The following is a 23,637-nucleotide window of genomic DNA, read 5'->3' as shown; positions in this document are numbered from 1 at the left end:
CATCGACGCTCTGCCGCGTTCCGCCGTCGAGCAAGCGCCGCAGGAGCTCCGCGTTGTGGTAAGGAGCATTGCCGGCCCCTTTTCCCCTCTTCTCCCCGCTTTCTCGCACGCGCGATTCCTCACCGGAGATTGCCACACAGTGCGCCGCTGTCGAGCGCCCCCTCTGGACTGCGACACCCCACCCCGAGCCCCTAGACACGTTGCTCGTAGCACCCTCCACCTCCACGGCCTTTTCCCGATCCAATCTGAGCCCTGGAGCACCGATTTCAGTGTAATCCAACGGTCCTGCCACCGCCTGCCGCCATGCATGCACCTCTAGCTACCGCACCGCTCCCTCGACCTCTCCACCGCGTTCCCCATCTCACGCTCCCTCTCCCCAGCCTTTTTCCCGAGCGAAACCGAGCCAGAAATGCGTTATCGCGTAACTTCGGCGAGCTCCGTCGCCGCCCGCCGTTGCACGGCTCACCGCCGGCGCTCAGCACTACCACCCCGAGACGCCCGCCGCTCCCGGCAGTCCGATTTAGATCGGATGGCCCAGATCCGATCTACACCTAGTCAACAGAACCCATACCGGTCAAACCATAGGTTTTTTTCTAAAGGGACCCTCAGTTTTTATTAGAATTAACCCGCATTCCACCACAGTTTAAAAGTATTTACTAGCAGATTATTTTTCTTCTATTTTAACCCCTGTCTTTTTCTAAAATAGAACCCGGCATCCCTAGACTCTCTGTTTTTCAATCTAAACCCTAGATTTTAAGATTTATTTATGTTTTAGACCTTCTTTGTTCAGAGCCCTTCTAGTTTTAAATATTTTACAAGTAAGCCTCTAAACCCTAGATTTTAAGGTTTATTTATGTTTTAGCCCTTCTTTGTTCAGAGCCCTTCTAGTTTTAAATATTTTACAAATAAGGCTCTGGAATCATATTTTAGCCATAACTTCCTCATTTTAACTCCGTTTTTATTGAGTCTCGCACTCACGCGATCCTTGCGACATGTACAGTAGCTTTATAATGTTGTTTTGTTCTGTTTACATTATTTGTTGTACTGTTTTCTTATTTATTGTATTTACTTATTTGTATGTACTTGTGTGTTTGCGATAGACGGTGCGTAGTTCGAGGGTCCGGAAGAGCAAGGCTTTGAAGGCGCCCCTGAGCAGCAGCAGTACTTTGAAGAAGGCAAGTGGTCCTTGATCATATTCCGGTCCTAATAACTTTCTAAATACACATATTTACTTTATATGCATGCATGCGTCTATAATATGATGACGGGTCCTAAACTAAGGATATGCCTAATTTTCTGTTGAACTTCCTTTATTAAACCTGGATTGTTTATTTATGTTGTAGCAACGCTAGTTGCCTCTACTTGGTTTATGGTTGGATAACTTGGAAACTATGCTACACTTGTTTTACCTCATGCTCGGGAATATCTTTATGGTGATAATTATAAGATCACTGCATTAATTGGAACATGAAGAACCACCCAGAAAAACAGTGCAACCACAGTACTACATGGCTCTAGTCTTGACTAATTAATTAAAAACTTTAGTTTGTACTGGTCTTACCGAAAGGGTAAGAGGGGAGTGCGTTGATAGGGTATAGCTCGGTCCTCTTGAGGCGTAGATATGATCCTGATTAAGGCGTCTTCCTCGTTAGGAAGGGTTATGACCACTGCGGCCTGAAGTCTTAGAGGATCGTTGCAAGTTAGGGCCTTGTAGCGAATCCCTGCCACTCACCTCGAGAGTATTTAAGGGCCTTACAAACCCGGGCATCAAGGGAAACACGAGTGTCAGACCCGGGGCCACGGGACTGTGTACATAACGTAGTTTAAAGAGGTTTAAGAGATTAGGTCCATTTTATCTCTTATTCATCTTGTTTATCTCTTATTTATCCCATTTAAGTAGGAGATAAAGCTAACCGATACAGAAGAAATCTGCTCGAGATATGTTCTGGTACGATTCCTTAGCTGGTGTTGGTTAGTATCCTTGTAACCCTGGCCTCCCGGATATATAAGGGGGGACAGGAACCCTCTCAAAATAAGATCTCCAGATCACTCTACACCAAAGGCAATACAAATCACCATACAGGACGTAGGGTATTACGCATCTTGCGGCCCGAACCTGTCTAAGTTTTGTGTTCCTTGCACCTTCGAGTTCCTGATCTCGGCGTCTCCTCACCTAAAACTTACCACCTCGGGTATATCCCTCGGTGGGCAGCCAGTAAAACACCGACAGCTGGTGTGCTAGGTAGGGGAGCGCGTCGAAGATCCACCGGCGAGCTCGATGGCATCTTTCCGATTCACCTGGTCAGTTCCCTCCCAGGGCACGACATTTGTTTTTGGCACGTGGGTCTGCATCGCAGATGGTGTAGGCGATTTCCTGTGGTTCCTCGTCGACATGAAGCCAAAGACTCCTGTGGCGGATCTTCGCAGCGACCTCGACAAGTTCGCCGATGATCTCGATGACTTGTCGATCCATGCATCCGCTGCAAAGATTAAGATGGAGTCAGCTCCCGACTCGACTTCATCCTGCGCTACGGCAACTTCCCTTGGGTTGGAATCATTCCAATCTAAGGATTCGCGTAGCCGATCCCGACTCGGTTCACGCAATCTGGCCACTGATCTTCAGGAGGCCAACGTCTCTGGGTCCCTCTCAGCATTAGAGAAGGACCTGGACTCTTTGCTCCAGTCTGGAAGGCTTGAAGCCACCGTATGCCGGGGGGCTTCGGGTTGTTTTGGCGCCAGTGATCTGATGATCACCTCCATACCGGAGGGATGCTTCGTATATTGGAGGGGCATGGAGCCCTCCGATCTACTCGAGGCTGAGGATCGGCTTATAGCCCACCTCGAGCCCTTACCTTTCCAGGAGGGTAGGCCGTTGGCCACCGTGGCGGAGGAGTCGACAGAACTAGTCGACTCGAGCTCCGATGAGCTCGTCTCCCGCCAGGTGCTAATGGTAGAAGAAGGCGAGGACGATGGGGATTTTCCCATCGTCGACTTTGAAGCGGTCTCTGAAGATGAGGCCACAGCCAACACTGGAGACGATCCAGCGGAGGAGGGTCAACGAGCACAGGTGATCTATGCATCACGAGCTTGATCCGGAATTCGCCGTCGTAAGTGAACGGGATTTCAGGACCCCGGTGGCCAACATTGCCAGGGTTATGGCCATACTCGAGCGCAGTAATGATCCAAATGTGCGTCAAGCACTTCTTTACGCGCAGAGGGCTTGGATCCAGCTGGATCAGCAAAACCCGGTGTCTACCATCAGGGAGGAGCGCGTGGGTGAGAGTCGGAGCCAGGCTCACAGCCGAACGGCTGGCGGACGCCCTCGACCTCAGCCCAGCCACAACAACGACAACGCTCGTGGGAGCCAGGCCCCTGGCGGGAGGCAGCAGCCACCTCTAGGGGGTAACCCGCGACAGGCCAATCATCGGCCTCTTCCAGAAGACCTGCGCCAGCACATTAATGAAGGCCGCGACGCGCGGTCCGTGATCGACTCCAGGCGCAAGGTCCGCGAAGAAGTCGAAACTGAAGGTACTGACTGTAGCGATCGATTCCCAGCTTTCTCCGCATGATTCAGCAGCTACAAGTACCCTGAGGGCTTCAAGCCGATCGGCATCATCAGGTACGACGGCAAGCAGGCTCCTCAGCAGTGGCTACGTTGCTACTCCACGGCCATTGAGGTCGCAGGGGGCTCTAACATCACCAAGGTCGTCTACTTCCCGATGGCTTTGGACCCTGCCCCGCTCATGTGGCTGGAGAGCCTCAGCAACAACTCCATCGACTCCTGGGAGCGACTTAAGAAGGTCTTCATCGACAACTTCCAGGGAGCGATCACTCGCGCAGGTACTCGACACGATCTTACTCAGTGTAAGCATGAACGAAACGAGCTCCTGCGGTCCTACACACGTCGCTTCTTCGATGTCCGCGCCACCATCGCGAACATCTCGGAGGACGATATCATCAACTGCTTCTACAAAGGCATCACCGACCCTGGCATCTACAGGGATTTTGGGCGGAACAGGCCAAAGACTGTTGCGGGCCTTCGTGATATGATGCACGATTGGTCCGAACAGGAGGAGAAGATGCGGGAGCAGTTCCCGCGGTGCCAAGATAGCAATCTGAGGTGCCCAAATGACAACCCCAACGACAAAGACCAGCGGGACTATTCGGGTCCACCCCGAAAGCGCAAGCCAGATGATCTCATCACGGCTGTAGATCGTCCCTCGCGGGGCAAGAAGTCGACAACGCAGGAGGAGTTCGAGAAGCTCCTGCAGTAGAAGTGCCCATGGCATCCAGGTGTCAATCACGCGGCCATCGACTGCTACCACCTCCAGAGGACGTTCAGCAACTCCGGTGGTGATAAGAAGAATAAGAAGCCTGCGGACAAGGAACCCGAGGATGACGACCAAGAGGACCAAGGGCGCAACCCGAAGTTCCAGGACACTTCGAAGACCGTTAACGTCATCTTCGGGGGAGATGGGGATTTCGGCTCCAAGCGGGACCAGAAGCTGCTTCTCTGGGAGATCATGTCCGTTGAGCCGGCGGTACCACGACCACTCCGTTGGTCGGAGGTCCCCATCTCATTCTCCTGCAACGATCAGTGGACGAGCTTCTCGGAGCCCGGCAAGTTTCCTCTGGTTCTAGATCTTGTGGTGGCGGAGGTCAGGCTCACCAAGGTGCTCATCGATGGTGGGAGCGGTCTCAACCTCATCTTCGCCAGCACTCTGAGGAAGATGGGCCTGGACTTCAAGGACATGCTGGTTCCGAGCAAGTCCCCCTTCTACGGTATCGTCCTAGGTAACGCGACGCACCCACTTGGTACGGTGGTTCTCCCAGTCACTTTCGGCATAAGGGAGAACTACCGCACCGAGTTCATCAAATTCAAAGTGGCCAACTTCAAATCTTCTTATCATGCAATATTGGGTCGTCCAGCACTCGCCAAGTTTATGGCAGTGCCACATTACATTTATCTGCTTCTCAAAATGCCAGGACTAAGTGGAGTACTTACTCTCCATGGTGACTTGAAGAAGTCGTATGACTGCAATCAGGAGGCGATCCAGTATGCTTTGACTACTCGTGTGCCAGATGCTTCCGGTGAAGTACTCGCGGCCGCGCAGCAGCACTCTCAGTCCGGGCTGGAGATCACCTCGAGAAAGGCCAGCAAGTCGAGCATCCAGTCGACTGACGGCGTGGTCCTCAAGACGATCCAGCTCCAGGAGGGTGACTCATCTAAGACTGCCATCATTGGCGTGGGTTTAGGTGAAAAATAGGAACTCGCGCTCGTCATCTTCCTTCGGGCTAACCGAGACATATCCGCGTGCAAACCAGCGGACATGCTAGGGGTGCCTAGGGAGCTGATCGAGCATAGCTTGAATGTACACCCACAGGTCGTGCCCAAAAGCAACGCCTACGGAGGTTTGCCCACGATAAGCGTGAGGCCATCAAACGAGAGATAGCTAAACTCCTCACGGCTGGATTCATTAAAGAAGTAATCCATCCATAGTGGGTAGCTAATCCCGTTCTTGTACGAAAAAAGAATAATGAATGGAGGATGTGTGTTGATTACACCGATCTCAACAAGTATTGTCCGAAGGGTCACTTCGGGCTGCCGCGCATTGATCAAGTCGTCGACTCGACGCCAGGCTGCATTTTGCTTTATTTCCTTGATTGTTATTCAGGTTATCATTAGATTGCGCTCAAGAAGGAGGACCAAATCAAGACGACGTTCATCACCCCGTACGGGACATATGCCTACAAAACCATGTCCTTCGGGTTAAAAAAACACAGGAGCAACCTATCAGCGTGCGATCCAGATGTGCTTCGCGGATCAGCTACATTGGAACGTTGAGGCCTACGTGGATGATGTGGTCATCAAGACCAGGGATTCCGACGACTTGACTGTAGATTTGGAAGAAATGTTCAGCAGTCTGCGCAGATTTCGGTGGAAGCTCAACCCAACCAAGTGCGTTTTTGGAGTACCTTCAGGGAAATTTCTCAGGTTCATCGTCAGCAACCGGGGCATTGATGCCAACCCTGTAAAGATTTCAGCCATTACTGATATGGGGGCTCCGGCCACAATCAAGGATGTGCAGAAACGAACAAGTTGCATGGCAGCTCTTAACAGGTTCATCTCCCGACTCGGGGAGAGAGGACTACCCTTCTTCAAGCTCTTGAAACGCCAAGATAAGTTCCAATGGATGGAGGAGGCTGAGCGGGCTCTGCAAGATCTAAAACATCACCTTCAGTCTCCCCCGATCCTTACAGAACCATTGCCAGGGGAAGACCTACTACTTTACATTGCTGCAACAACTCACGTTGTCAGTAGTGCTATTGTAGTCGAGCGAGGCGAGGAAGGCCATGCATTTGGTGTGCAGAGGCCTGTCTACTTCATCAGCGAGGTACTCTCCAAATCCAAAGTATGGTACCCGGCCGTTCAGAAGCTTTTATATGCAATTTTAATCGCATCAAGAAAGCTGCGCCATTATTTTGATGAGTACAAGATCACTATGATTAGGGATTTCCTATTGGCGGATATTCTTCATAATCAAGATGCCATAGGGCGTATATCAAAGTGGGCAGTGGCACTGGGGGCTTTGTCAATTGACTTCAAGCCACGCACTGCAATCAAGTCTCAAGCCTTAGTCTATTTCATGGCTAAATGGAGGGAGAATCAAGTTCCAACTCCAGTCGACAAGCCAGAGCACTAGATCATGTACTTTGATGGGTCCCTCAAGCTCGATGGCGGCGGCGGCGGAGTTCTACTTATTTCTCCACGGGGCGAACAATTGAAGTATGTCCTTCAGATCCTGTGGGACGAATCCAACAATGAAGCCGAGTATGAAGCCTTGCTTCACGGGCTTCGTTTGGTGATATCACTAGGGATCAAGCGACTACTTGCGTATAGCGACTCCCTTCTTGTCGTTCAGCAAGTCAACAAAGAGTGGGACTGCAACAAGGAGACGATGGACGCCTATGTACAGGAAGTGCGCAAGTTGGAAAACAAATTTTCTGGCTCGGAGGTTCATCATGTGCTTCAAGAGCACAATGTTGGCGCAGATATTTTGTCCAAGCTGGGGTCAACACGTGCTTAGGTTCCGCCGGGAGTCTTTGTCCAGGAGCTCAAGCAGCCATCCATCAAGTCTTCACCACAAGTATCCACCGATGCGGGTCCTCAACAACCCGATCGGGAGGTTATGGCGCTGGGTGAGGACTGGAGAGAGGCTTTTATCGACTTCATTCGGGATCAAAGGCTACCGGCGGGAGTTGACGCAAGGAGCGCAGAGGCAGCACGTGTCATGCGCAGAAGTAAGGGCTTTGTCCTAGTCGACAGCAAGCTCTATCGGCGCGGCGTCCGGTCAGGTGTCCTCATGAAGTGCGTCACGAACGAATATGGCTATGACATACTCCGGGAGATACACGAAGGTGTCTGCGGCAACCACGCAGCTTCGAGGACGCTGGTGGGGAAGGCATACAGGGCCGGATTCTGGTGGCCCACGGCAGTATCTAACGCGGAGGATCTGGTGCGCAGATGCCAAAACTATCAATTCTTCGGCAAGCAGTCTCATGTTCTAGCCCACAGCCTCATCACCATACCGCCATCTTGGCCCTTTGCCTGCTAGAGCCTTGACATGATTCGGCCCTTCACAACGGCGCCAGGCGGTTTCACCCATGTGTTGGTGGCTATCGACAAATTTACCAAGTGGATCGAGTACAAGCCGATAGCCAAGCTCACACCAGATCAGGTTGTTGATTTCATCTCTGATATCTTGCACCGTTTCGGCTTCCCGAATACCATCATCACGGACTTGGGATCGAACTTCACGGCCAACCAGTTCTGGGAGTTTTGTGAGAATGCATGCATCGAGGTTAAATATGTCTCTGTTGCTCACCCAAGGGCCAATGGACAAGTCGAACGGGCGAACGGCATGATAATCGATGGCCTTAAGAAGAGGCTCTATGATGCAAACAGTAAGAAGGGAGGCACATGGATAAATGAGCTACCACATGTCGTCTGGGGGCTTCGAACTCAGTCGTCCAAAGCCACAGGACAAACGCCGTTCTTTCTCGTGTATGGATCTGAAGCTATCTTGCCGACCGACATCATGTGGAAATCCCCAAGGGTTGAAATGTACAACGAAGGTGAGGGGGATGAGGCGAGGCAACTAGAGCTCGATTCTGTTGAAGAGGCTCGCTACACCGCTCTTGTTCAGTCAGCTCGATACCTGCAGGGGATTCGGCGATATCACGATCGCAACGTGAAGGAGCGGTCATTTAGCGTAGGCGACTTGGTCCTACGTAGCATCCAAGACGATTCCGGCCTACACAAGCTTAACTCAAGGTGGGAAGGTCCATTCGTCGTCAAGCAGGTTACAAGACCAGGGTCATATCGACTAGAATATCCCGAGGGTCAAGATGTTCCGAACTCTTGGAACATTCAGAACCTGCGCAAGTTCTACCCATGAGAAGATGTTCGAAGATAGCTGAGTCTCCGGGGCTTAGGCGGTCCCTTTTTCTCGAATCAATTTGGAGGCTATATGCCACAAGATTCGGGTTGTAAATCTCTCTGAACATGCGGAGGCTACGGCCGCGTGTATCATTTATATACATCAACTTCCTGTCATGAATTTTACGGAGGCTACGGCCACGTTCATATCTTATCGACCTCATGTTTCGGAGGAAGCCTCGGCTCCATTCATACCTTCTACGAATCGACTTCCACCGCGACCTGGGATGGTCGCTCGCGATAGTAATCGCATTTATTCTAACAAGGTCGATCCGTTCGACTGGTTTATACCCAGTTTTTTGGATGGGCTCGCATGACGAGCTATTTCGACTACATCCTGAGTCGTTGTACTCAGGGTAGTTTCATTTTTTGCCAAAAGCACGGCAGACCCGCGGCGATGCCCGCATACGCTCCCAACAAGTTCGATCCGTTCATCCGGTTCCTACCTAACTTGTGGAGCGCGCTCGCATGAGGGAGCGACCTCGACTACATCTAGAGTCGATGCACGCTGGGTAGCTTTATTTTTTCTCTACCTTAAGCACGGCAATCCCGCGACAATGCTCGCGTTCTTTCCTAATAGATTAGGCCTGCCCGATCAGGTTATCGCTAACTTATTAGATGAGTTCCTACGTGGAGCTATGGCTACTTTCAGGGTCGCCGCACCCAGGGTAGCGTCTACTACTTAGCCTCTAAGCCTGGATGACAATTCAGCCAAGGCACACACAAGTGGAGACATCAAATAAAATATGTACACAAGGAAGTAAGTACTTGTTTTTTACACCCTAATCCTGCAGTACACTTTGTACAATCTGTCCTGCTACAGGTTGGGCTTCTTGGAGGTATTTGTCAAATTGGTCCTCGGTGCAATCCGTAGCCATGCCTTGAGCAAATATTCTAGTTGCGCTTCCAGCAAAAAGGACTTTACAAATGCTAGGGCATGGCTGACGCAAGCGACGGGGGCCTCCGTAAGGAACTTCATGACTCTTTCGGGCGCCCCGCGAAGCCGATCCAGCAAGGGCTGCTTGCCTGCTTCGTCCTCTTCTGCTGGATCAACCATATCTACGAGCGTCTGGGCGGCTTCATGGAGAATTTCCAGTTCCTTCTCCCGCCGTCCTTTCTCCTCGCCTAACGTCTTGATTCGCCGAAGGCAGTCGGCGAACTGTTCCTCAGTGTCGCCGATCACCTTTTGCAGCCTCTCGACGTCATCTGTACGGCGATACAGTAGGTTCTTCACGTCAGTAAGTAGCTCTTCTTTACACATTAAGTTTTTTCTAAGTTCTATGGTGAAGAGTTTTTTCAGAATCCAGTATAAATCGATAAATGCAAATACTCAAGGGAAGCAAGGGCTTACCTTGGTGCGCTTTCTTTTGCTCTTTGAGCTGCTCCTGGTGCGCGTTCTTTTGTTCTTCGAACGCCTTCTTTTGTTCCTCGAGTTATTTTTGGAGCTCGGAGTTGGCTTTCTCAAGGTTTCGCAGGTCATTCTTGAGGAGCCACATCTCTTGAGTCCTTTCATGCTCCAACATCTTGAGCTTCCTCTCCAGATAGATGTTCTTCGTAATCTCCTCGGATACGCGTTTATCCAGGGCAGCAAGTTCTTGGTGACCACTCACAACGGCTCCCAGCTTCTCTGATTTCTTCTGGGAGTGAGTGATCACATTCTGCGTAACTGCGGAGATTGAGTCATGACAGCTTGACAATACGTACAAGCAGAACAATACTCAGGTCTTACCATGGAAAAATCATACATTTCCTTGAAGGTTCTCTTGAAGGTCTTTATGTTGTCGGCCGTCAGCATGGGGTCATCCACCAGGTTGGTGTTAATGATGTTCTTGTACCCGGGCCCGGCCTTCAGTATTTCACCAGGACTCCTTGACGTCCTAGCAGCTTCCTCAGGTGGTGGTTGCTGGGCACCTGTAAGTACAAATGTTTTCAGCACATTGCGCCTGGATCCCGACAGCTAGCTGTGGGCGGTCAGATGCTTACCTACGCCATCCGTAGGAGCGGCATCAGGGGCCTCGACTTGTTCCTCGCCACCGGTTCTGGCTTCGCTTTGTGGGAGCTTGGGAGGCGGCAAGTCGGGCAGCGTCGCGTCCGCCTCGGGGGCTAGCTCCGTGGGCGTCGACCCACCGGGGGCTGATGGCTCGGGGGCTGGAACAGCCGTGGCTGGTCCCGCGCCTACAGACTCCGCTTGGGTTGATGACCCGGGGGCTGGGGTAGTCGCGGCCGGTTTCAGCTGGAGCTTCACGGCGCTTGCAGCCCTAATGAAGGCGAGTCCGTTATCATACAAGTCGAAAAGAGCATAATGTTTATTGTGCAACCAAACGCAAACTTACAGTACAGATTTCTTTTTTGACGGCCTTCTTCACCCGCAAGGCCCGGCGCGGAGTACTCGTTGTTGGTGGCGGGGTTTCACCAGCCTGCTGCGCGGTCCCCGCCACGGCAACGGTAACAGCCATGATGGCAGATGGAGCTGATCCCACCTCTTCGGGCTCGGTCCTGGGTGGAGAAGCAGAAGGACTACAAATGGATATGGTCAGTTTGCAACAATATCGATGTTTGGTGATTCAACAAGGCAGTAAAACCATACCTGGAAGACTCGACTACTTGCGCTTTTCGCTTGCGCACCACCCGACGACCCTGCGGGACCGAGGGCAGAGCTTCGGTCAACTCCACGGCTGGTCCGAGGGAGTTGTCCCCCCTCGCCCCTCCTTCAGCTTCCTTCTCCGCCTGGGGCTCTCGTCCTCCGTGACTCGCTGATGCGCAGAGCTACAGCTACTCGAGCCTTCTTTGCTTCGACGGCAGCACTGGGGAGAAGGTGGTCCGACCGAGGGATGTCGGGTTGCGGCGGGTAGCTCCGGTACAATTCCGTGTGTCTCTGCAGAAGGTTCTCAGTTAGTAGTGGCATAACAAGGGTTGTTCCCAACAGAAAGTAGTCGAATACTCACCGGTTTGGGCGGACTTCGTGCGGAAAACAATCCTGGGACGTAAGGAACGGCGTCCACGTCCAGCTGCACCCGCTGGACTCGGGAGGAGCGCGGCTTCATCTGATAGTTCCTCTGCGCACATGCGAGAAGGATCTTCAGTCCCTGCGTACTCGAATCCAAGCTTGTGCCGCTATTGGATGGGCTGAACTCAACGCTTGAAAAAGGAAAACATGACGGATGCGCCGGTCAGTCCCATCAGTTTATGAGCTTCTATGGTTTCTAGCAATTCTTCGACTTGGTCCATGTCCCCCCTGGACAGCTCGATGTTCCACTCCGGCCTCACGACAGGTGGATTGTTCGTCTTTTCTGGGAGTTGGGGGGCATGGTTTTCGACATAAAACTAGTGGTTCTTCTACCCAGGGATGTTGAAGGGGAATTTGTATGATAGGTACTTATCGCCGGCCTGCTGTCGCAGTTGGATGCCGGCGCCCCCTACAACGGATGGATTCTTTGTGGTGGGCTGTGGTTTGACACGGAAGAGGAAACGGAAAAGATCCTAGTGGGGTTCGATTCCAAGGAAGGCTTCGCAGAGATGGATAAAAATCAAGATGTGGCAAATGGAGTTTGGGTTGAGATGATGAAGTTCAAGCCCGTAGTAGAAAAGGAGGCCACGGAAAAAAGAATAAGAGGGGAGGGCCAAACCCCGTTCGGCAAAATGGTAAAATGTGACGATTTCATCAACATTTTCCATGGGGAAAGGTTTGCAGAATAAGGGGCGCCAGTTGACAAGATTTTTATCTTGCAGCAACCCCTCAGAGACAATTTTATTAAGATCATTGAGGGAACACTTACTGTGTGTCCACTCCCCGGTCGGCGGCTGCGCCTCTTTCTTCTTCCCTTCTTTCTCAGATTTCTTGGGCGCCATCTCCGGATCCGCTCGCCATGAGTTGCTCGGGGGCTACGGAGAGAGGGGCGGGGAGATCTGGGGGGTTGGGATTTCTCCGGGCGGATGACGGCGGAGCGCGGCTCTGTTTGGGGATTTTGGTGGCTTTTGGCAAATTGCAGATTGGAAGCCGCGGGGTTAAATAACCAGCGGTTGGGGAAAGTTTACTGTTTCAAAGTTGAAGAGTCGTTTTTGGGAATATTCCGAAGATGAGGGGTTATTTGGTGGACTGTTTGGATTAAATATTCGATTCACCATTTTTTCAGGGTTAATTGGCCCTAAAAAGGGGTTTTTTGAATTCGAGATCTAATTTCCATCATTTGTACCATCACATTGGTAATTTTCCATGTGGACATTTTTAACCTGCGTGCCACGGTTTTTGGATCCTTATCTCCAATTTTGAGGAATTGGGATTCAAGGCTCGGGGGCTGCGGGGTACGTGGCATCGACTACTTATTTTTTCAAATTTGTTTGAAAAAGTGAGTAAAGAAGATTCAAGACCAAAGTGACCCTCAGCCTAATTCTCCGATTCAACCTAAGGCTCGGGGGCTACTCCATATGGAGTGCGATTTTTCAATCGCACACCATATTAAAAATATAATTAGGGGCATGAGCACCTCATAGTTTCGATGCAGCCAAGTAAGTACTCGAAGAAGGACTTCAAGACGGAGCTTTAAAAGAAGCCGAAGACTATTTTGAAAGTACTCGATAAGCCTGCAGTACTCAGCTACGAAGAGCTCGGGGGCTTGTCAGACCCAGAGCCACGGGACTGTGTACATAACGTAGTTTAAAGAGGTTTAAGAGATTAAGTCCGTTTTATCTCTTATTCATCTTGTTTATCTCTTATTTATCCCGTTTAAGTAGGAGATAAAGCTAACCGATACAGAAGAAATCTGCTTGAGATATGTTCTGGTACGATTGCTTAGCTGGTGTTGGTTAGTATCCTTGTAACCCTGGCCTCCCGGATATATAAGGGGGACAGGGACCCTCTCAAAACAAGATCTCCAGATCATTCTACACCAAAGGCAATACAAATCACCATACAGGACGTAGGGTATTACGCATCTTATGGTCCGAACCTGTCTAAGTTTTGTGTTCCTTGCACCTTCGAGTTCCTGATCTCGGCGTCTCCTTATCTAAAACTTACCACCTCGGGTATATCCCTCGGTGGGCAGCCGGTAAAACACCGACAGCGAGTTGTGGGTAAAATGTACAACCTTTGCAGACTAAAAACCAATATATCAGTCATACTCACGGTTAAAACCGGCTTGGACCATTATATGATAATTGAACTTAAAGACGATCTAAATTGATATTCTTTATTTATATAATTGATATTCTTTATTTATATTGTTGTTACTTACTTCTTTTATTTATTTAAGGGTTGATATATATACTTACATTTAGTTAATACTTGCTAAATAAAATTTAACCAATTAAAAATGCTTATCGCAGTCATATCATGTCAGTTTTTCCTTAATTTTGGCCTTGCATGACATATAGTTTACTCCACTTACTGAGTACCAACCATAAGTATAGTCACGCTTGCTTTATTAAAACAAATGCTGCTCAGAACAAGATAATTGTCCGGAGTTTCCTGAAGATTTTGAGAAGTGCTAGCCGTATGTCTTCCAGTCATCTGCCTAACTTCCGCTGCTAGTTATAAACATTTATTCATTCGGTTAAGATTAAGACTTTCGGTCATGTAATAAAGTATCTTAATACTCTCTTTATTTTGGATATATATTTATATCGTTTATTATATGTATATAAATTTAATTCTAACACACACAGCGCATATATAAAATGCATTCGGTTTCTTCCCAAAATCTAGACGTGACATATGCCTCGTGCATGTTCAGCTGCCGCACCATATAGTCAGCGAGCGCTACCGGATCAGCGTCGGCGCACTCCACGAAGTCAGCGAACGGCGACAGCGTGACACCCACGCGACGCGCGCCCACCTCGCAGAACACGGCGTCGATCACCTCGACGGCGAAGCGGCACCGGTTGTCGAGGCCGCCGCCGTACTCGTCGTCGCGATCGTTGGTGCCGTCGTTCATGAACTGCTCCAGGAGGTACCCGTGCGAGCCGTGGATCTCCACGCCGTCGAACCCCGCCTCGACGGCGTTCCGCGCCGCGCGCTGGAAGTCGCCGACGATCCCCGGGATCTCCTCCGTCGCCAGCCGCCGTGGCTTGGAGTACGCCGGGCCGGTCCCGACGTCCGAGGTCATCTGCTTGTCCGTGCTGGAGATGGGCGCCTGCCCGTCAGACTGCCCCTCTTTTTCAGTGCTTCTGCAAGGAGAAGGTGATTCAGGAGTATAGTTGTAGGGTGTTATGAGGTCTTTTTCTTTTGCCATTTTCCAGCCATCTCGTTTTCACCCGTGCCCCTTTTTCCTCCCGTTCCCATGCCCTTCGTCACCCTATCCGTCATACGCAGGCGTGACAGAGCTGTTATCGATCCTCAGGAAGGTACCGGTCGTGCTTTCCAAAATGCGGTGGCCGGACACAAGCGCCAAATACAGCATGGTAAGGGAAACTTCAACGCCACTCGCCAACCCGCGGTGAAGTAGCACAGATGCCCCCTCTAGTCACAGATTAGCGACCTACTGAATATTGACACGGTCTATAAAAGACAACACTGATTAGTATTTTTTGAGATAAAATGTTTATTACTTTTATGAAACTACATTTCGAGACCAATGAAAAATGCACTCATATTATTTTAAAATATCCAAGCTTAACACACACAAAGTAGAATCACAATAAAGTTAGGATTTTTTTCGCGAGGTCAAAATTTGGAATTTTTTACTAAAACAACCCCGAAACATCACTTCTTTATGACGGAGAGAACATCATTTAGCCTACCATCTTATTGGGTGTCTATATAATGATCGAATGTTTCTTGAAGTTCTAAACCTAAATTTGAATTTAAGCTACTGAATACGTGAGCTCGGGGTCAACGTATTTAAATAAGTTTTTTCCTTCTTAATATTGAGTTGTTTCCGCTTGTAACGCAAGAAGATATATCTATTTTGATTCACGAAGAATTATTGTCTATTGATTTACACTTGAGTGAACAAAAACATCAATTGTTGTCTATTGATTTAACGGGCTTGCTAGCGCCTAGACATCCGATGGATCGGAGGCTCCGTTGCAATATCAAAATAAAACATCTGAAATATAGAAAATGTAAGATTGCAACATTGAAAAAATTCCCACCGCAACATCGAATGCATGTTTCATGCAACATTTCTCAAACATTCAAAAATATCTACTGCAACACCATGAGGTATCCATTGCAACATCCAAAATCTCTACCGCAACATCAAGATATACCTATTGCAACATCGCCACCCGGTGCTCCCCTGCCACAACCTTTGTTCCTCCTCTGCAATCTCCCGGAGCTGCCCGCCATGGCCGCCACCCGGAGCTCCTCCGGCAGCTGGCAGGGGGAAGCCGTGGGGGAGCGCGGCCGGCGTGGGGCCGCGCCCTAGCGCTCGATCCCACACAGCGGCCGGCGCGGCTTGCCCCTATGCGGGGGAGCAGCGGCTGGAGCAGCTCCTCTCGATGCTCCAGCCTACACGGGAGAGAGATACAGAGAGCTTGCGCATCGGGGAGCGGTTTGGACGGTGGTTAGGGCCTTCGATGGATTGGACGCCCTATCCTTAGCATTACCTTTGATAGCATTACCGTTGATTTAAGGGGGTGTTTGGATCCAAGTGCTGGGCGTGCAGCAGCACGGGCCCGGCCTTGCTCATCCTATGTAAATTACTATAACATTTAGGCATAAAATAATAGTATTAGATACAATTTTAGTCAGTCTCTTGCTTGCCTATTGGTTTAGCCCGGGTAGTTTCTAGCCTATTGATTTAGTTCGGGTTGGAGGGAGTTTTCGGCTCCGCCCCTGCTATAGACCAATTCCACGACGTTACAAGGAGGCTGAATCAAATATTAAATTGCTCATTCCACCGCATCGTGGTCGTCTAAGGAGTGCACGGGACTCTGCTCTGACATCAATCGCGTAAAAAAAATATGCCAATGGGCTAAGAATCTTGGTATTCGGATGGAGAGATAAAAAAAACACTATGATGTCAGATCAAGCAAATGTTTGACTTTTACTCCATTTCGTTGATGTTTTTTTCGAAGAAAATACAGACGCACTTTGAGTGTGTCTTGGTTGCATAACCAAGCTACCTACTCTTCAGCCATTGAAAATTTCCCTCCGGTCAACTAAAATATCCATTCAATATTCAGACTCAGCCGCTGCTGCCTCTGTTTGATTATTTCCAACTAGTAGCAATCACCGAGTGGTTTTATGCTTTTTATCCGATTACCGACGAGAACGAGCACAAGTGTTCCATAATATTCACTCGAAATTTCATCTCCCAAAAGATGCCTTCTGCATGTTCACCTCACTTGATTTGGACCGGTGTGTGAGCTCCCTCGCAGTTGACTCACTGACCGACGCCGCCGCTCTGCCGCGCACTCTTCGAGTAGGAGCCTCTCATCCACTTCCACTCCCCCGACCCGCCGCCCGCGTGATCGCGACGTGACGGCGGCGATGCATCCCCACGCCGTGGGCGGCGCCGGGAAGGCGACCGCGCCGTACGGGTCCTGGGAGTCGCCGATCAGCGCCGCCGCCGTCTCGGCTGCCGGGAGCACCGCCGAGGGGCTCGCCGTCGCGGGCGACGGCCGGCTCGTCTGGGTCGAGACGCGCCCCGAGGAAGGAGGGTACGCCCAGGCCCAACCACCCGCCCCCCCGTTTCCACAGCGACCGCTCCGAGATTGTGGAACTCAGCGTTGTGCGCGACTGTTTTATCTGAAGCTGTGATTTTTTTATTTCCCTTTTCGCCGTCAGGCGCGCGGTCCTCGTGAAGGAACCGGCGGAGCCAGGCGGCAAGGCTCGGGATGTGACGCCGCAGGGGTTCGCGGTGCGCTCCCTCGCGCAGGAATACGGCGGTGGTGCATTCGCCGTGCAAGGGGACGTCGTTGTCTTCTCTAACTACAGCGACCAGCGTCTGTACAAGCAAACAATCGGAGGTAAGGAGTTGAACCTACGTTTAACAGCGACCATTCTCCTTCGTGGTACTCTAACCATTACTCCAATCGTCCTTCGAAACCTTGTCTTGTACTCTTGTCACTATTGGCCACTTAATTCCGAATACACATGTCATTCCGTCACTTCTCCCGAGCTTCATCAAACCCAGAATGCGGTCTGTATCTGTCTGAAATTATGCAACAGTGAACGCTTATGCCCATAATTCATGTGTTATGAGAATGCTGAAATGGAGGCTGAGATGTCAGAAGGCAAAACATGGTGCATGATTGGTGTACAAGCCGGGCAACGTCTGCCATCTGCATTTGTTGAGGCACTAACTAAACATTGCCCAGGCAATTATACAAAAGGTTCTCTTTATAGCAAACTTAAGCTTTCTTCCGCTGTTAACCTGAGAAGCTTCATGTTGGGATCTTTATGTGTTAGCGAAATAGTACACACAATGGCTGAATCTCCATGCTTTGGGGATTCAAAAGAACATTCGGAAAATAGGAACTATCTAGCTTTGATTCATTTCTTCGTGAACTGTTGTCTAACTTTGATTTGAAAATTTTGATTCTACGAACCTGTTTGGTCCTAAGTCATGACTTCTAATAAAGGGGTGTCACTGTAGTTTCCAATGTCCGAACTCATGTCTAAAAAATTGTAATCTGGAACTAATCTTTCAAAACGTTTTCCTTGTTGGTTTCAGATAACTTGCCACTACCGTTGACACCAGATTATGCTGGATCAGTGGTACGCTATGCTGATGGTGTCTTTGATCCTCACTTCCATCGTTTTGTAACTATAATGGAAGGTGATTTTTCCTATTTCATGTACCATGCCAATAGATCTTCTTTGCTTACGGTTATTAGTTAATATATAAACAAATTGACTTTGACCACAGATCATCGCCACGGTAGCTCAAATCCCATCACTACAATTGCTGCTGTAAGAATAAGTAATCGAGATATCGAAGGTAAGGGACCCTTATGTTATGTACATAGTGCTGTAATCTGTTCCTAAGAATTAAGATCTTTAGGCTTATTTGTAAACTTTACATCAGAACCCACTATGCTGGTCAGTGGCAATGATTTTTATGCCTTCCCACGTGCTGATCCAACTAAGAAACGTATGGCATGGATCGAGTGGAGTAACCCGAACATGTCATGGGATAAATCACAACTATGGGTTGGATATTTCAACGAGAAAGGGTAATATATCATTCTTTTTGTAGTTCAAATTACTCCCCTCAAGTATGGCCAAAGTCCAGAACTATTTTTCAGTTCAATTTACTCCCACAACTGTTAACTGGTCTAATTTAACCCTTAATAAGATTTGTCTTTTTTGCTCCAAGCACAAGTGAATTTTTAAATTCTAATTCTGCTGGGTGACATTGGACATCATAAATTATTTTAAAAAATATTTAATGAACTTTTTGTACGTTTTTGTATCCTAAAGATTAATTTATTATTAGATGTCCTAGGCTTTCAAAATAATGGTGAGAAATTCATGTTGTACTTTTTTAACATATGTAATATGTTATGATGTTCCCTTTCACTTTGCAAATTTTTAACTCAAAGCTCTACTTGTGTGTAGTGAAACAAAAAAGACAAATCTTGTTAAGGGGTAAACTGGACCAATTGATATAATTGTGGGAGTAAATTGAACCAAAAAATAGTTTAGGGGGTTTTGCAGACTTTGGTCATCTTTGAGGGGAGTAATTTGGACTTTTTCCCATATCATTGCATCTTTGTGTTTTCACTTCTTTTTGATGAAAGAAAGATATGTTCTACACATATATACTTGTAACTCCAACAACTGCTGGGGTCCTTTTTTTTCCTTAACTGAAAGGTGTCACTAGATCTTGAGCATGAAGTCTTTTATGCCTACTAGCAACATATACTGAGGATTTGTCTATATTTCCTATCATTCTCACTCTATACTTGTAACTAGGCCATTGGAAACAATTATCTGTTTGAGATTATGTTTTACGTAGTCTAGCTATTGAATCAGAACATGAGTTATTGTAACATCATATGTATTTGACTTTGGATCTAATGATCAGTTTTATAGGTTACTCATCTGTTCCACTCCCATTTGTTTTTTTAAAAGGATATATACAATGTTTGAGTTGCTTGTTGCCTCAAGTATGCACGAATGTTTCAGGACCCTCTTCCAAGATTTGCAAATTTATTGCAGTGCTTATTATGTGCAGTGAGGTACAAAAACGTATCTGTGTTGCGGGTGGAGACCCAACACTAGTAGAATCTCCTACTGAACCCAAGTGGTCCTCAAAAGGTATTTGCAATTAGATCCTGATTTTTTCCCTTAGTTTTACATGCATCATAAGTGTTATGATTCAAGGACACGAATAGGTGTTTTTCTGCATGTTAAAATTATTCGCTAGGTTTTTTATTTCACTAGAATAACTGCAAACTATATTTTAAAATCTCACTTAATTTAACCAACTTTTTTCAGGGGAGCTGTTCTTCATAACTGATCGACGGAGTGGGTTTTGGAATATTTATAAATGGGTATAATTTTCTATGGCACCTGTATTTGTTTCTATTGAGTTGCCTATTGATCTGATTGCACTCCCAGGTTGGCAAATGCATATCTTTCTGTATTTCCGTGGGGCACATCTGTCTATATTTGCCTGCAACACCCATACTGATCATATGTTCTATATGCACCACTTCCACCAACTTTTCCAGTCTGATTCCTTTATCTAAGAAATAGTTGTACCTGTAAACATTAACGTGTATCTTCCACAGGAACAGTTGTTATTTTTGGCAATTCCATGTAGCCAACAGTTGTTATTTGTGTTGATAGCCTACTCTCTCTAATAATGAGGAAGCTAACTAAAAATAATATTATGAACTCATATTGTCATTTTTATCTCTCTCTTTTTTGTCTCGTATCTATAACGAATCAATGGGACATCAACTTGATGCTCTGGCTTGACCTTTACATCAACAAAGCAAAGAACAGAATTGTTTATGCCAATATTCCTGTTATCAAATTTACGTGCTGATTTGTATATGACAGGATGAGCAGAGCAATTTGGTAACAACACTGTATTCACTCGATGCTGAATTCTCCAAGCCCATGTGGATTTTTGGTGTCAGCTCCTATGATTTCCTTGGAAAAGACAACTCAAGTCACAAAATCATTTGCTGTTACAGGTTTTCATATTTTCTGATAGTTGTACTTTATGCATTTCAGAAGAATCAGCATGCTTTTTTTTTATCCAGGCAGAATGGAAAGTCATACGTTGGTGTGCTTGACCATGATTCAGACTCTTTTTCAAAAATTGACATCCCCTTCTCTTCTGTAAATAACATTGTAAGTACAGTATCTGACGGGTTACCTTAATAACTAATTAAAGTGTGACAATTTATCATTTTGTAGGATTAGGTACTTAATGCTCAAACTTATTAATGTAATGATGCTTTATCTTAAAGCTTGCTGATTTGCTAGGTGTCTGGAGATGGATCCTTCTATATCGAAGGTGCATCTGCTAGTCTTCCAGTATCAATAGCAAAGGTTCACTTAACTGCATAATTTATGGTTCTCTCATATCCTCTTGTCAACTATTAACATTAAATCCTGCATTGTACATTTTAGCTTTATCCTTTGTTTTCCCACCAGGTGACACTTGATGAAAAGAGAACTATTGCAACCGATTTCTCCATAGTTTGGTCCTCCTCAGAGGATGTAGCAAAATTTAAATCCTACTTCAGCTTTCCTGAATTTGTGGAGTTTCCAACTGTGATCCCTGGTCAGCATGCATATTCTTATTTCTATGCTCCATATAATGATATTTTCCAAGGTTCATCAGATGAAAAGCCTCCGCTACTGGTCAGAACCCATGGTATTCAATTATATCTTTTCTTGTCCATTTTTATTGGAGTTATTCTAAATGTCATCATGTTCACAGTTTCATGTTAGGTACTTAGGTTATTGTTCGAAAAAAAAAATGTTGGATTTCACATACAAATTGTCTGTCAGCATATAACAGTTACAATTCTTTGCCGGTGACTTCAGTCTTTTCCTTTATTTGAGCAAAGTATCTGTTAATTCAGTCTTTTCTTTTACATAAGCTGCTAGTGCACTTTGATGATAAAGGAGCATACCATGGTCTAAACTAACTTGATTTACCAACTCCATGAATTGTTAAGGATAGTAAAATTAATCTTTTGCTTCAATTGCTTGGCAAAGAATCAGAGTCGGAAGTTTTTATTAGCATTATTGTAATTCTTTACGCCTCTTCAATGTTTAGGTGGACCTACAGATGAAGCACGAGGGGTCCTGGATCTTAGTGTGCAGTACTGGACAAGCCGAGGATGGGCATTTGTTGATGTTAACTATGGGGGAAGCTCAGGTCTTTGGCTCTTTTTTTGTCTCGGCTTATATATCCAGTAAAGAACTCCATTTTCTTTGATCTGATGCATTGATTATTCAATGATGAATGTCCATCCTCTTATAGAAGCACCTTAATCTGTTTGTGATCAAAGATTTTGGTGTTGATAGTTATTGATGTTCCTTCACTTTCTTGAAGGCTATGGGAGAGAATTCCGAGAGAGGCTTTTAGGGCAATGGGGTGTTGTTGATGTAAATGATTGCTGCAGTTGTGCTGCATTCCTGGTATGGCTTGTTCGGACTGACAAACCCAATTTGTTAAATTTTGTAGAGGCTGTACTCAGCATTTACAGTAGCTACTAAGAAAAGATGAATGAACATGCTTATACCATGGTGATTATTAAGGTGGGAACCGGAAGAGTGGATGGACAACGGCTTTGTGTAACAGGAGAATCTGCTGGTGGATTCACAACTTTAGCTTGTCTTGCTTTCAGACAGACCTTCAAGGCTGGTTCATCTTTATATGGGGCAAGTTTTAATTCTCATTAGTTTTTCTTTCTTTTGGGTTCAGCTTAATACCAGCTAAGAGCTTTTACATGCGGGCTATGCTATGTTTACAAGCAGATAGCTGACTTAGCTTCATTGAGGGCAGGAATGCACAAATTTGAAGCATACTATATTGATAACCTTGTGGGTAAGGAACTTTGCACTCGTCTATACTGGAAACTGAATATCCATTTTTGTTTTCTTGGTTCTATTAACAGCATTACTGTTCCTCGAATTTCAGGGAATAAACAAGCTTACTTTGAGAGATCGCCAATAAATTTTGTTGACAAATTTTCATGTCCAGTGATTTTATTTCAAGGATTGGAAGACACAGTAAGGCACAAGCTTACAAGACCTGAACTTATATAGTGGATATTTGCTAACCTAAGTCGAGTTTCAGAACATGCCTGAAAATCCCTAACTACTAGTAGCATTTATGGAATGTGTTGGTTATGCTTCACTTAATGCAGATAGAGATGAACATTCACATCCACTTAATGCAGCATCTAGAGATGAACAAATTCCAAACTGTCAATCAGAATCTGCTGGGAATAACTTGCCAGTTTGCCAATCTCCTCCATTCTTATCATGAGCGTTCAGCTACTGTTTTCGGTATCTTTGCTCCTTACCAGCTTTCACCTATATGATCTTCAGGTTGTATCACCAGATCAGGCAACGAAAATATACAAGGCGATAAAGGACAAAGGTCTTCCAGTTGCTCTGGTTGAGTATGAAGGGGAACAACACGGTTTCCGCAAGGTCTATGATTACTCTCTCTACCCACCACACCTTCTATGTCACATTGAGTCTGAGCAGTAAAACACTGAGGTGGTCGACAGAACTGACTATTTAGTATACTGTGAAACCCACTATCTGCAGTTGTTTGTTCTCTATCAAGTCAAGCTTTTTAAATTATTAGGATAAACTCAAATTTTACCGTGCATATAGGGGATAGCTCATATCTCACTTGCATTCCTTGGAACAGGCTGAGAACATCAAATTCACCTTGGAGCAGGAGATGGTGTTCTTCGCAAGATTAGTGGGAAAATTCAAGGTGGCTGATGACATTACTCCAATCAAGATTGAAAACGTTGACTAGCCCTTGCTGTAAACGTTTTAAGTGGCAGCAATCTGCATTCTGTTTACCCACCATCAACTGCTGAACTAGTCAGCTTTAGATGCAACTTTGTACAGCCTGCACTTCCTAGATGTTCTTCAACTGAACCGAAGTTTTAGGCTGTGTCTACGAGACTATGACTATGGGCAATAAGCCAAACTCTTCCACTTGTTGACACAGCAAGGAGCAGGGCTTCTCTCTAAA

At 47.1% G+C, this 23,637-nt stretch overlaps 1 protein-coding gene and 1 pseudogene across 6 annotated transcripts; one reads left to right on the top strand and one right to left on the bottom strand.

Annotated features, from left to right (window-relative positions):
* Positions 1-14,727, bottom strand: part of LOC112890538 — a 28,574-nt pseudogene extending 13,847 nt beyond the window's left edge.
* Positions 14,728-16,570: 1,843 nt separating this feature from the next.
* Positions 16,571-23,637, top strand: LOC112889430. 6 transcript variants are annotated; one of them, XM_025956052.1, is made up of 18 exons: positions 16,596-17,101; positions 17,229-17,410; positions 18,118-18,222; positions 18,313-18,384; positions 18,472-18,619; positions 19,624-19,706; positions 19,887-19,942; positions 20,457-20,593; positions 20,663-20,753; positions 20,889-20,954; positions 21,060-21,282; positions 21,691-21,792; positions 21,970-22,055; positions 22,176-22,298; positions 22,395-22,464; positions 22,558-22,649; positions 22,971-23,075; positions 23,302-23,637. In XM_025956052.1, the coding sequence occupies exons 1-18, from the start codon at positions 16,932-16,934 to the stop codon at positions 23,413-23,415; spliced, it is 2,025 nt and encodes a 674-aa protein (XP_025811837.1). In that variant the 5' UTR covers positions 16,596-16,931; the 3' UTR covers positions 23,416-23,637. The 6 variants fall into 6 exon arrangements, 4 of the variants coding, with proteins under 4 accessions (XP_025811839.1, XP_025811836.1, XP_025811837.1 ...); XR_003228099.1 differs by having other exon boundaries at positions 16,571-17,101; positions 20,457-20,753; positions 22,787-23,075; positions 23,302-23,345; XR_003228100.1 differs by having other exon boundaries at positions 16,575-17,101; positions 20,457-20,753; positions 22,558-22,654.

The sequence above is a fragment of the Panicum hallii genome, chromosome 4 (genome assembly GCF_002211085.1).
Source record: "Panicum hallii strain FIL2 chromosome 4, PHallii_v3.1, whole genome shotgun sequence".
NCBI lineage: Eukaryota > Viridiplantae > Streptophyta > Magnoliopsida > Poales > Poaceae > Panicum > Panicum hallii.
The sequence above is the reverse complement of the archived record's forward strand: the minus strand, read 5'-3'. Positions and strand labels throughout refer to the sequence as shown.

What these genes read in the sequence shown, in the direction of transcription:
- LOC112889430 (XM_025956051.1), top strand. Translation starts at nt 16,932, where the DNA reads ATGCATCCCCACGCCGTGGGCGGCGCCGGGAAGGCGACCGCGCCGTAC. An exon ending in TTTTGTAACTATAATGGAAG is followed by an intron (nt 18,223 to 18,312) that starts GTGATTTTTCCT and finishes CTTTGACCACAG; the next exon opens with ATCATCGCCACGGTAGCTCA. An exon ending in TTCAAGGATTGGAAGACACA is followed by an intron (nt 22,650 to 22,970) that starts GTAAGGCACAAG and finishes TATGATCTTCAG; the next exon opens with GTTGTATCACCAGATCAGGC.